This window comes from Lathyrus oleraceus, chromosome 2 (assembly GCF_024323335.1).
Source record: "Lathyrus oleraceus cultivar Zhongwan6 chromosome 2, CAAS_Psat_ZW6_1.0, whole genome shotgun sequence".
Classification (NCBI taxonomy): Eukaryota; Viridiplantae; Streptophyta; class Magnoliopsida; order Fabales; family Fabaceae; genus Lathyrus; species Lathyrus oleraceus.
In genome coordinates, this window is record NC_066580.1 from 55,017,639 (window position 1) to 55,031,446 (window position 13,808).

At 35.0% G+C, this 13,808-nt stretch overlaps 1 protein-coding gene across 1 annotated transcript; it reads left to right on the forward strand.

The window, feature by feature from the left end:
• Positions 1-12,642: 12,642 nt before the first annotated feature.
• Positions 12,643-12,981, forward strand: LOC127121901 (uncharacterized). The gene has a single exon (XM_051052329.1). The coding sequence runs from the start codon at positions 12,643-12,645 to the stop codon at positions 12,979-12,981; it is 339 nt and encodes a 112-aa protein (XP_050908286.1).
• Positions 12,982-13,808: the final 827 nt, after the last annotated feature.

Below are 13,808 nucleotides of genomic sequence, written 5' to 3' on the forward strand. Positions count from 1 at the left end.
TTCTCCACAGTTGAAACAAGTCACAGTCTTCAACCGGCACTCTGCAGCCAAGTGACCACCTTTTCCACACTTGAAACACTTCTTCTCAGCACTGGTACACTCATGGAAACGATGTCCAGCCTGACCACATCTATAACACTTAGCAGGGGCACTGGAGTCTCCCCCACTAGGCCTCTTCATCCCACTCTGTCTCTGGAAACCTTTGCCAGCTGCATACGATTTCCCACGATCATTCTTATTCTTGCCTTTCCTATCAACCCTCTGCTGATAGCTCTCCGCTCTGGCCTTGGTATCCTGTTCAAAAATCCTGCAACAGTCGACCAAGTCAGAAAACACTCTAATCCGCTGATACCCAATAGCCTGCTTGATCTCGGGACGTAACCCGTTCTCAAACTTCACACATTTTGAAAATTCCCCAGTAGCCTCATCATAGGGAGTGTAATACTTCGACAGCTCTGTGAACTTAGCAGCATACTCAGTAACAGACCGATTGCCCTGCTTCAATTCTAAGAACTCTATCTCTTTCTTTCCTCTGACATCCTCTGGAAAGTACTTCCTCAGGAATCTCTCTCTGAACACCGCCCAAGTGATCTCAACACTCCCAGCAGCTTCCAACTCAGTACGGGTAGCAACCCACCAATCATCTGCTTCTTCTGACAGCATATGCGTACCGAACCTGACCTTCTGGTTATCGGCACACTCAGTCACTCGGAAGATCCTCTCGATCTCCTTCAACCACTTCTGAGCACCATCTGGATCGTATGCTCCCTTGAACATTGGAGGATTGTTCTTCTGGAACTCACTCAGTTGACGAGCAGCTCCCATTCCCGCAACATTCGGATTCCCTCCAAGTACTCCAGCTAGCATACCCAGAGCCTCAGCAATCGCAACATCATCTCTACCTCTTCCAGCCATCTCTATTCTGAAAACCCAACAAGCTAAAACAATAAGTACTGATAGGGTTACACAACACCTATCACGTACAGGGAAACAGAATAATTACGACTCGACTCGACCGACTATGCTCTGATACCACTAATGTAACACCCTTCTAAAATACCCCAAAAGTTTAATTAAAATAACAACATATATCAATCAGAGTAAATATGCAATTAAGGGTGTCACACAATCACTTCACACCATTCACCAAATAACTGTCATGTTCTTTATTTAATCCAAATAAACATTGCATAATTCGCAGCGGATAGAAATCAAATCAATCATGCAAAACATGTAACACATTACATGTAAACTGGTTCAACGACCAACAATAAAACAATTAAAACAATTAAAACATCCCATCCCGATGTTACATCTACCAGAGCATGACCCACTAAGGAACTACACTAGACTCCAAGCACTAGCTCCTACTCAATCACTGCTCGTTACCTGAAAAATAGTTGTAAGGGTGAGTTCCTCAATCGATATAATAAGCATTATAAAATATCATGCAATTGTTAAGTAATTTAACACATTTCATCACCCTAATCATAACACACATTCAGTAACGGCACATCAACTCAAACATCATACTCAACACCAACATAAAGCACACGTATAATCTCAATTCATACTTAACACCAACACAAAACAAACGTATAATATTGGAATACATCCATTCATATTATACGCCATACATACATTATGCAATGAGACTCCATGCATGCGGTACCGACTATTCGTGAACATATAGTTCAACTTCACCGACCAAATCCAGGTACGGCTACCAAGCTCACTAGTCCCACTCATTTGAGACCTAGTGACTCACATCACTAATTCCTCACCATGGGAATTAGCTACCACCCCAAGGGCCATGCTATGCACGCTAATCACCTAGCATGCAAACATCAACAACAGTCCAAAATGACTAACATCACTAATTCCTCACCATGGGAATTAGCTACCACCATAAAGGCCACATTATGCTATGCCAAATCACCTAGCATGCAACATCAACAACAATCCACAATGGACCTATGCTCACACTCTAAGCCATAAAATAGTCCATCCACAATTACATACATAATATATACATTCACAACATTATGCATATTTTCACACATCATCAGCATTTTTATCACATAATCATATTATGTCATGCCAAATAATTCAGTCACAGTATTAGCACACTCTACTAATACCTATCCTACTCAAAACAACGGGAAATAATCCCTACTATATCACACACCGATATAGGCCAATCACCAATTATGTTCACAACACTAAAATATCAATTTTTCCAATTTCCAACAGTGTTAACCGGTTAACGCCCTGGGTTAACCGGTTAACGCAACACAGAACACGCTTTCTGGAAAAACTCAACAGTGTTAACCGGTTAACGCCCTGGGTTAACCGGTTAACGCAAACAGAACAACAATTTTCACAAATCACAACAGTGTTAACCGGTTAACGCCCTGGGTTAACCGGTTAACGCAAGCAAAACAGCAATACTTCACAATTCCTAACAGTGTTAACCGGTTAACACCCTGGGTTAACCGGTTAACGCAAGACAGAAAGCTGTTCCTGCGCTAACACGAAGCAGAATGCAGAATTCTCCGCATTTTCCGCCGTTGGAGGACTTCCGGACCTCCGATTTCAATTCCGTAAAAAGCTACACTTTCGGAAAATCAAGACTCATCCAATTACAGAGTCAATTTCAGTTTTAACACAACTTATCCATCACAATTTTTCAGCATTCAACATCCCAATTAGGGTCAAATCAATGGCTTATCACTACCCATTACATGTTAACCCATAATACCCATTAAACGACGATAAACCCCCCTTACCTGAGTTAATCCGACGAATCTTTAAGCTTCAAGCTTTTCTCTTCTCCAACCTTCTTCCTCTTGCTCTGTCTCTTTGCCCTTTTCCTCTTTTCAGCCGCTTCTCTGCTTTTCACGTGAAACCCTTTCTTTACCAAATGGGACTCTTTTTCTTATTTCCAACTTATATATATTTTCCAATAATTATTATTCCAATAATAATAATAATAATAATCCAATAATTCCAATTATTTAATTAAATTAATAAATATAATATTAACTTAAATTAAATAATTATCTTATTTTTATCGGGGTGTTACATGGTACCTTGTCCATCTCTTGATTTTCAATGTCAGTTGTCAGACTCTGCTTTGAACTAAGATAAAAGTGACTAGCAAGTGGAGTAGCAACTGGCTTTGCGCTTTCCATGTGAAAACACCCTAACACCTTCTCAATATATTTTTCTTGTGATAGCCACAACTTGTGTTTAGTCCGATCACGATGGATGGACATGCTAAGAATATGCTTCGCTGGTCCCAAGTCTTTCATTGAAAATTACTTCTTTATTTCATTCTTCAACTTGTTTATCTTCTCATTATTTTGTCCTATGATCAACATATCATCAACATACAAGAGCAATATGATGAAATCACCATCATCAAATATCTTCACAAACACACAATGATCATAATTAGTTCTTTGGTATCCATGATCAATCATGAAGGAATCAAACTTCTTGTACCATTGACGCGGTGCCTGCTTAAGTCCGTATAAACTCTTTTTCAACTGACATACCAAGTTTTCTTTGCCTTTGACTTTGAATCCCTCTGGATGCTCCATGTAAATTTCTTCTTCTAAATCTCCATGAAGAAATACAGTTTTCACATCCAATTGTTCTACATCTAGATTTAAACTTTCCGCCAAGCCCAACACTACCCGAATAAATGATATCTTTACTACGGGTGAAAAACTCTCTTCAAAGTAAATGCCTTCCTTATGACCGAAGCCTTTCATGACTAATCTTTCCTTGTATCTGGGCCGTGAGTTATTCTCCTCAGTTTTCAACTTGTACACCCATATGTTTTTGAGTGCTCTTTTTCCTTTCGGTAAATCTACCAGCTTGTAAGTCGAGTTCTCATGCAAGGATTGCATTTCTTCTTGCATGGATTTCAAACACTCTGCAACGGAATTTGTATTACTCACTGATCATCAATAAAGGTAACAAAATATCTTGCACCTCCAAGAGTACTAGTGGTCATTGGGCCACAAACATCAGAATGTACCAAGTCTAAAACGTGTGGTTTTCTATGTGGGGCCTTATATTGAAATAAAGCTCTATGTTGCTTTCCAGCCAAGCAATGTGTACATGGCTTAAGAGGAATTTTCAATCCTTTCATACCTGCCAAAATACCTCTCTTGGCTAGAATTTGAAGTCCTTTCTCACTCATATATCTGAGCCGTTTATGCCATAGTTCGGATGGGGAGTCCTCTCCGAGAGCGTTAATGCACCCATTATTGACTTTTTCCTCTATCACATAAAGAGTGCTCATTTTCTTGACTCAGGCTATTACCAAGGAACTTTTTGTTAGCTTCCACTTCCTGTCCCCAAACACACTAGTATAACCTTCTTCATCTAGTAGTCAGGTGGATATTAGATTGAGACGCATGTCAGGAACATGTCTCACATCTTTCAATGTTAAGTAACAACCAGTGTTTGTTTCTAGACAAGTATATCATTTCCCCACAATTTTGGATGTATTATCATTGCCCATCCTCACATGACCAAAATCACCTCTTGTATAAGATGAAAAGAAATCCCTTCGTGATATTATATGGAATGATGCACCGGAATCCACAAACCAACATGTTTCTTGTGATGTCAAATTAACATGACCATCATCACAAACAAATATTACTTCATTGCCTTGAAAAGTGGTAGCGGCTATGTTACTCGCATCACAATTTTCTTGTTGCTCTCTTTTGAGCTTCCTACATTCTCTCTTCATGTGACCTTTCTCGTGACAATAAAAACATTCAACGTATTTTCTTGCCCATGATCTTCCATTGAACTTATCTCTAGACTGGCCTCTTGACTTGTCTTTATTATTGAACTTCCTATGGATACTTCTTCCCCGATACTCTGTGGCAAGCGCCTCAGATTCTGACGGCATTCCTTGTTCCTTCCATCGGGATTCTTCATTGAACATTCTATCTTTTACTATGTCCATTGTTAGAACATCTTATGGTGTCGAGTTACTCAATGAAACCACAAGTGTATCCCAATTGTATGGAAAGGAACTTAATAATAACAAAGCTTTCAATTCATCTTCAAGAACCATCTTCATATTGGTGAGTTGATTTATCAATATTTGAAAATCGCTCAACTGTTTCTCTATACCTGAGATTCACTAATCGCCGAATAGTAGAGGCTTTATTCTGGGCTGTCTTTCTCTCGTATAATGTTTCTAGTTTCATCCATAATATGTACGCAACTGTTTCTTGCGCAACATGATTGAAGACACTTTGATCTATCCATTGTCGAATTTGTCAAACAGTTTTCCTATTCATCACATTCCAATCATCATCTGACTTGCCGGCTGACTTTGTCCCTTTATCTTGAAACGGCTGTTACAAATCCTTGCAATAAAGTATGTCTTCCATTCTTGGCTTCCAAATGGAGTAATTGGAAGAGGTTAACTTAATCATCGTCGATGATTCCGTCGAGGTTGACTCGTCCATTGTTAATAATAGAAGTTAAAATGTATGGTGAGCAGAAGCTATGATACCACTTGTTGGGAAAGATAACACTTAAAATGCCTAATACAATGCTAGTGGATGATTATCCCAAGATCATACTCTTCCCACTATAATAATAATAATGGAGTAACAATAATAACTTTGTAAAAATGAATGAGAATCCAGATGTTGTTATTACAATCTCACTAAAAATAAATGGTGGCTAAACTCTTTTGGATTTTTCTTCTCAAAAGGTTGTTTCTACGATGATGTTATTGATGTTGTAGAATATGGCTTTTATAACCGATGAAAGATAGTAAATAGAGGCTATAATTCAAAGAGAGTTTTTCTCCTTTACTTTCCATATATTTCTTAAAAAACCTCGTGCTACCTTTAATTTCATAATTACCATTTTATTGGTTAACTCTCCTTAATTTTCTATCCTCCTAAAGAGAAAACCTATCAATTTTTTCATATCATACTTATCTAATAAAAATCAAGTCTCACATCTACTAATCAAAATAAAAAGTAATAACATTCTTGCATATTAGAGATATATTATGATTAATATTTTATATCTAAATTCTCCAATTAAATAAACCTAATTTGATATTTTAGTTATTAGACCTATGCGCTTGAATTTTGTTGGGGTTGTTGTTTTCCTCCTTCTTGTCGCACTCGGGTAGTTTAGTTGTAGCCCCTGTGTGCTTAGTTTTGGGGTTATTTTTTGGCTATTAGTGAATCGTTTCACCTAGCTTTCGTGCTCTTTGTAACTTATTCATATTCTTGGTATGCAATATGCCATGAAATGATTGATAATAATAAAATTTATTTGATGTTAAAAAAAGATATTATGTTTTCTATTTATATATAATTGAATCCATGTGATAAAAGAAAGATGAAAAAGACTTGACAATCATTGGATATAAACCATACTAAAGTCTATGAGTAAAGGTGAATACGATGAGTAACTGAATCATTCGTCCCGTACCCAAAGATACTCATAATGAGTTAATGAAGTTCTCCACTCTCATTCATTCTTTACTACTTAAGACTCGTGGCATGTGATTTTCATCATAACTTTCAAGTTGTTGAAGAAGAATCCTTGTTGCTCCTCATAATGGTGAAGACTTTATCAATCATTTAATTCAAATTGCGTTAAAGTCTATGAACAAAGATGAATACCTTGAGCAACTGAGTCATTCATCCCGTACCCAAGGATACCCTAGACAAGGATATGAATGCTTCACTCTCATCATTCTTTGTTACTTAAGGTTCATGACATACAACTTGAATCATGATTGATAAGTTACTGATGAAGACTTTTGATTGTTGCACTATTGCGTTATGGAGGAAGACTTGATAATCATGTGATTTGAATTTTTCTAAAGTCTATGAATATAGGTGAATATGATGAGCAACTGGGTCATTCATTCCGTATCCAAAGATATCCAAAATGAATTAATGGAATTCTCCACTCTCATTCATTCCCTATTCCTTAAGGCTCGTATTACACAATTTGAATCTTGACTGACAAGCTCTTGAAGAAACACCTTTGATATGCTTTGTATAATCCACTGCTTGATTTGTCTAGGATGCCTTCCATGAAAGTCTGAACTTGAACCCTTGAGATCCACAACATTACAGAAATTAGTCTTATCAAATGTTCAAGAGACTTTTGATAACTTTGATAGATTGTGGGATTATACACCGATCAAAGGATTTAGTTAATCCAAATTTCTTTGATCAACTTCAATCAAAAGGGTTGATAAGTGGTTAATTATGTACAACCTAGCCTAAATGTCAAATGATATGTACAAATCCTAACTAAGGGATCATGCAACATTATGATCAAACTAAATCATCAATCAAATATCACATGAAAAACCATTAAAAATGACCAATTATTCCGAATCAAGCTCTAATATAAGGGAACATGAAATTCTATGGCTAAACCCTAGAGTTAAAATAGTTAATTTATATGGGATTATGTGAATCGTATTTCAACGTGATATGTCTGCAATGTTTAATCCATTGAATCTGTCAGGAATTTAGCTTTGCAATTTCATGATTTTGGTTGATGCAGTTTATCATATTTTGACTTAGACTGTTGGATTTGCAGGTATATTGTCCATTTCAGAAAATATTTCTCAGTAGCACAAAATCCACTCTGAAGTGAGCCTTTAGTATCTTCTACCTCCAATACGCGACAAATTCCAAGCAGAAGAATGAACAAGTCCTTTAACTTCAACTTTTGGTAGTTTGACTGCAGGAAGTAGCTTATCACAGTCAAGCATCAGCTGATTCAAAAATCAAACGGGTCTGGGTGTAACTGTCGTGATCGACTACAAGCACAAGCATGCAGGAAAAAGTAGCCACTTGAATGTGGCTTGGACAAAGATCCCAATTCTGAATTACTGCCATCAACATCATGGCTTTGGTTCCTGCACGGTTTTCCCGCCAAACTATCAACATCACATAGTTACCTTCCTGGTTTCCAAATGGAAGAGCATTCCCCTTCCAACGTTTTTTTTGCAAAAATTTGCACTGCGGGTCCTTTTACCGTTAACTAAAATGCATGCAAAGCCTTATCTAAGTGATTTTCATGTTCTGATGTGGGATAACAAGCAGGAAAATCTTTCAAATATATCTCCTTTGCAGCTGGAATGGCTCTTTGGAACCACACAGTTGAAAACTTCGTGTTCAATCCTCTACCACATTGTAACCAAGATACTGCAACATCTAAAGGATATGTACCCTCCAAAGATTCTTCCACTACAGGTGAAACAGGGTTCCTTTGACGCGTCATGGGAAAATGTGGATTGGAAGGAAATGGGACTGCATTGGATTGGAAGGGATCTTGGTCACGAATTAGTAGCTTAGGAGTTAGGACTAGGTTATATGCTAGTTTGTTTTTTATTGACTCAATTGTAAAGTATAAGGCATGTGTTTTTAAAATGAATGAAGGTTGTATCTTTTTGAATGCATTGAACATTGAATGAAAAATGGAAAATATGTTGAATGACTTTATGAAAATTGGATTTTGGCTTGAATGCATCACATACATGGAAAGAATGAAATTGGAATGATTAATGAATTTCAATGTACGCTAAACCGAGTGTGAAACTTGAAGCAAATATAAATGATGCTAAAGTCAAATGGGCCTATAAGTGGATGGTTGACTTTGGTAAACTTATTTGACCAAAAAATCAATAGATGACCAAAGTCAATTGTGGATCTTGAATTAAGATTTTTATGTGAAATGCAAACAAGATATGATTCAAATGGAACAAATTCCTAATATTTAAATCAATGGAACCAATACTTGAATGAAATCAGTCATCCCTGACCATTTGCACAAATGGATGCTTGAGCTAAGATTTGAATCAGATGAAATATCTACCATGTAGGCATGTGAGTAATGGGTGATGCATGATGTGATAGTCAGGCATCACTTTCCCCTACATTAGAGTTTCCAATATCATCAGATGAAAAGTCCAGCCACAAAGCAACCTTAATATCACATCCTCTCTGATTAGGGTTTCAATGAGGCATACTCCTCAATCAATGTCTTTGAATCAATCAAGATGCTTCATAAGCAAGTCTTTAATGTGTAGGACCTCCACTAGGGTTTAGCTAACCAAGACAAGGCCCAAATAGTATCCACAAGGTTCCATAACCAGATCATTAAGAACTAGGATTTGAATGACCTGAGAGTACCATGTTGAAGTTTTCTTGAATCCACATCCCAAAGATCAGGAAAATTAGGGTTTCACTTCCCCTATGATCAGATGAATAGCTAAGTCACACCTTTAAGGTTTGATACACACACAAACCCTAACTCTGCAAGTCATAGAGCTTTAAATCTATAATGATCAACTATCAAGTATCAATGAATGAATGATGCAAATGAATGAATCATTAGTGTGTGCAGATGAATCTCAAGTCAAGAGTTGAATGAAAAGATGAAAAGGGGATGGCAAATTTTGGGGTATGACACTGACGAAAGATTCTGGGCAAATAATTGGAAGGAAAAGAGCTCGAAACGAGAAAGAGCTTGATTGGTTTTTCTAGGTATCAGGTTACAATGTTGGCACGATTTCTCCGGCTTTCAAAGCTTGCAAATGAAGGAAAAAACTTCCTCTATTTATAGAGAATGTGTTGGTATTCAAGTACGTGTGAATTGGGTCTAAATTCGTGTGAATTGACTTGGAAAATTTGAGATCCTGATCGTGTGAAAATTTGGTGCCCAACTCGTGTATTCAAAGCTTTTTAGGTCGTTTCAGGTTGTCTTCAAATGTTTTTGGTCATGGGTAATTGGTTTCCATGCGTGAGAAGTGGTCCCAAGATGATTTATGCATGATTCAACATTATAGGTTACAGACCAAAATAGAGTTCAGGTCATCATGTTCAAGCTTAGGCCAAATCCAATCCACTAGTGCGTTTTCTGATTTTCTTTGAGTCAAATGATCACTTCATGGAATAAAATAATATGCAAAAAAAAATCAATCCAAAAGGAGCTTTGAGGTGAAAGTTGTAGGCTTGCGAAGTTGAGGTTGTGACCTAAAAAATGGGTTAGGCAATTGGTCAAGCACCTTGCAGCATGGCTGGTTATTTTGAGGTCTCGTGTTCATGATACCATAACTTTTTATTCCCTTTTGAATTTTGAGTCAAACTTGGGTCAAATGATCTTTGACATAAGCTTAACAAAATGCAAAAGGAATGAGATCAAAAGAGTGCTTGAGCTGAAAATAGAAAGGGTGGAAAGTAGTTGTCATGACAAGGTTTTGAACAAGTATCGAACAAGAGAGAATGAACACACGAGGTGAAACACCAGATGAATATTAATGTTACATTCACAGATGGCGTTCAACAATTGGATGATTTGGAAGACATGTTACAACTTTCATAATCAAAGAGTTCAGAATTGGGATCATAAGCATGATCTAATCCTAAAATTGAGAGATGAAAATATTTGTAAATTTTAGAAAAAATCTAAAATAGAAAAAATCATTTAGAAACTTAAGATGAAGGAATGAGCTTAAGAATCCCAAAAAGAATCCTTAATAACTTTATCAAAGACCTCATTGAAAAGAAGAAAAGTCAACTTCATAGTCTCCTTTGAAAGAACAATTTTAATGAAAAAATATCCTCATAAGATTCATTGTTTGTTAATGGAGAAATTTCTTCAAAGAGAAAAAATGAAAGAGAGTTTCATCCAATGGAACTTTTGAAAGTAAAAAAGAGGAAGAAATCTCAATAAGCAACATCTTTACGGAGTTGTAGAACATAGTGTTTTGGAGTAGGCTTTTATGAGAAGTGAAATGATGGCTTTCATTTGTGTGGTCCAAGTAGGGGTGTTCGCGGTGCGGTTTGGGCAATTTTTGCAATAAAAATAACCCGAACCGCAAGAGAAAAAAGCATGCGGTTCGGTTGACTTTTAAAAATAAAATCAAACCAAATCAATGCGGTTTGGGTTGGTTCGGTTGATTCGGTTTTTTATAATATTTTTATTGAGTCATATATACTCCTATAAATAACGACATAACTCTGTGTTTAGTCATTCATACATTACTAAATAACATCAAAATTCATCATATTTAGACAAAAACATTTCATTCAATATACAAAAAATCAGATTAGACAAAAGTGGAATAAAAGAAAAATATAAATAGTAGCATAAAATAATATCAAAGACATTATAATAAAACATAAAAAAAACATATGAGATGAGAGATTAGAGAAGATGAAAAAAAGAACATAAGAGATGCGAGATTGAGAAGAAAAGTGCAATAAAAACGTAATTGGAAGAGAAAATAATAACATAAAAGATAAAAAAGAAACAACATAATAAAGGACTTATTAGAGTAGAATAGGCGAGACCTACATGGAAAAGAAGATGAGAAGAATGTGTGATACTACTATGAGAGATTTAAGAAGGTTGAAATTGAAACCCTAAGTGTGATTAAGAGAAAATTGTTTCTAATTGTAAGGTTAAGGCATACTAGGTTTGAGGTTTGGGTTGGATGTGGGATAAGTGAACTTTGGGTTGTAACATAATGCGGTTTGGTTTGGTTTAGTTCGGTTTGCAAAATACAAACCGCAAACCAAACCAAACCGTGCAGTTTTATTAAAAAATGACCCAAACGAATCCGAACCAAATGCGGTTTTTTACGGTTTCGGTTTGGTTTGGTTTGTGGTTTTCTATTGGGTTGGTTTGGTTTTGAACACCCCTAGGTCCAAGGTTGTATGTTTTCCTGGCGCTTGTTTTTCCTTGGCATTTATTTAGCCGATTTTCGATGTTCTCATAGCACCATAGATGCTCTCATTTTTTTTTTACTTTCTCCACTCTTAATATAATTTACATGTTTTGCTATTAAAATAAACATATATGTTAATAAGAAATTTTTTTCATATTTAATCTGCATAATAATATAGATCGCGGTTTAGAATTATTTAGAATAATGTTTAGGTTAGTGACAAAATATAATATTTTTTTACTTTTATAAAGTAATATGCTCCAATATCATTTAATAAATTTAGAATAATACTCCCTCCGTTTTTTATTATAAATAGTTTTTAATTTTTCCTACGTATTAAGAAATATAATAATTCTTGTATAAAAAAGATAAATTAAAAAGAATTTTATAAAATTATTCTTCATTAATAGTATTGAAAAGACAAATTGATATAATTGAAAGAAAAGACAATAATAAATATTTAAAGTTATAATAGAAAAAATAACATTAGTATTATAAAACGACTTATATTATGGTATAAAATATTTTTTTAAATAGATATATAATAAAAAACGGAGGTAGTATCTATTAAATTGGTCAAGAACATATAGATTTATGATTTTGATTAATGAAATCGTCAAACATCTTAGTCATTGCATGTTGTCACCCTTCAATGGCTCAATGGGAGCTGATGACCCTTCAACATTGCAATCAACTAGCAAAATCTTATATTTATATTTATTTATGCTGTATAATATATAACATTATTATTTTATTGTACAATGTATTTGATCTTATGAAATTATTTTTATTTTTCTCATATATATTTTGTCCCATGAGGGTTATTTAAAGTTGCTAATCATATTCCTATTTCACAAGAAAATATTATAGTTGTAGCAAAGATGAAAGCCAAGTCTTTTATCTTCTTATGCTTATGTGCACTGCTTATTATCTCTATTTTGGCGATTGAGCCTTCTGAATACGATCCAATATTTCCCAACCATGAAGAAGAGGGCAGCAGTGGACATGATTGTACATGTGGAAAAGGAGGTGGCGGTGGAGGAGGGGGTGGTAAAGGAAGAGGAGGTGGTAAGGGAAGAGGTGGTGGCGGTGGAAAAGGAGGATGTGGTGAACATGCGATACCCGGTGGTGAAAGCGTCGTGCCGATTCCCGACAGTCGAAAGTGGGGCGATGGTTTGGGAAGCAAATACGACATGGAGAAAACCTCCATGGAAAATTAGATGTCTGTTATACATGTAAGATGTATCTATGTTGAGATGATAGAATAAGTTTTAAATAATGTAAAATAAAGAATGAGCCATGTAGTTATAGAACGACTCAATAATAAAATTTGTGTTAAATACATTATCTGTAGTTAATCTAAATCTCTTGTCAGTATAATATCCAAAACCCCACAAATCATAAAAGTTTCTACAGATAAAACAATTGTGGCAAAAAGTTCCACTCCTTTTGCCGGGAGAATTGTTTTCAAAAGATTTTGATGTCAAACAATTATTTCTGCATTTGATATGTTTACGATATGTTGCTGGTGACAATTGGAATAAAATCAAAAGATGAACATTGTTTTGAACTATGATAATTTTATTGGCAAAAAAAAGGAAAGGTTGCCCGAGTTAGGTCATATATATATATATATATATATATATATATATATATATATATATATATATATATATATATATATATATATATATATATATATATATATATATATATATATATATATATATATATATATATATATATATATATATATATATATATATATATATAAATAATTTTTTTTTAATTTAATACAAATCATACTCTTTAAATTAGATTTAATCGAATGATTCACTATTATAAATAATTATTTTACGACGATGATTTCACCTCACTTATTTTGAAAGCTAAGAGATAAATTTATTAAGTGTAAATGTTTTGAATCTTATAAGTCTCAATTTATGTTTTTATCTCGTTAAAATGACGTTTTCTTGAATATTTTATTTTTAATCTTAAATTACGTTATTTTTCACCTCGGATTTTTTTCCAACCGAGGTGAATATGT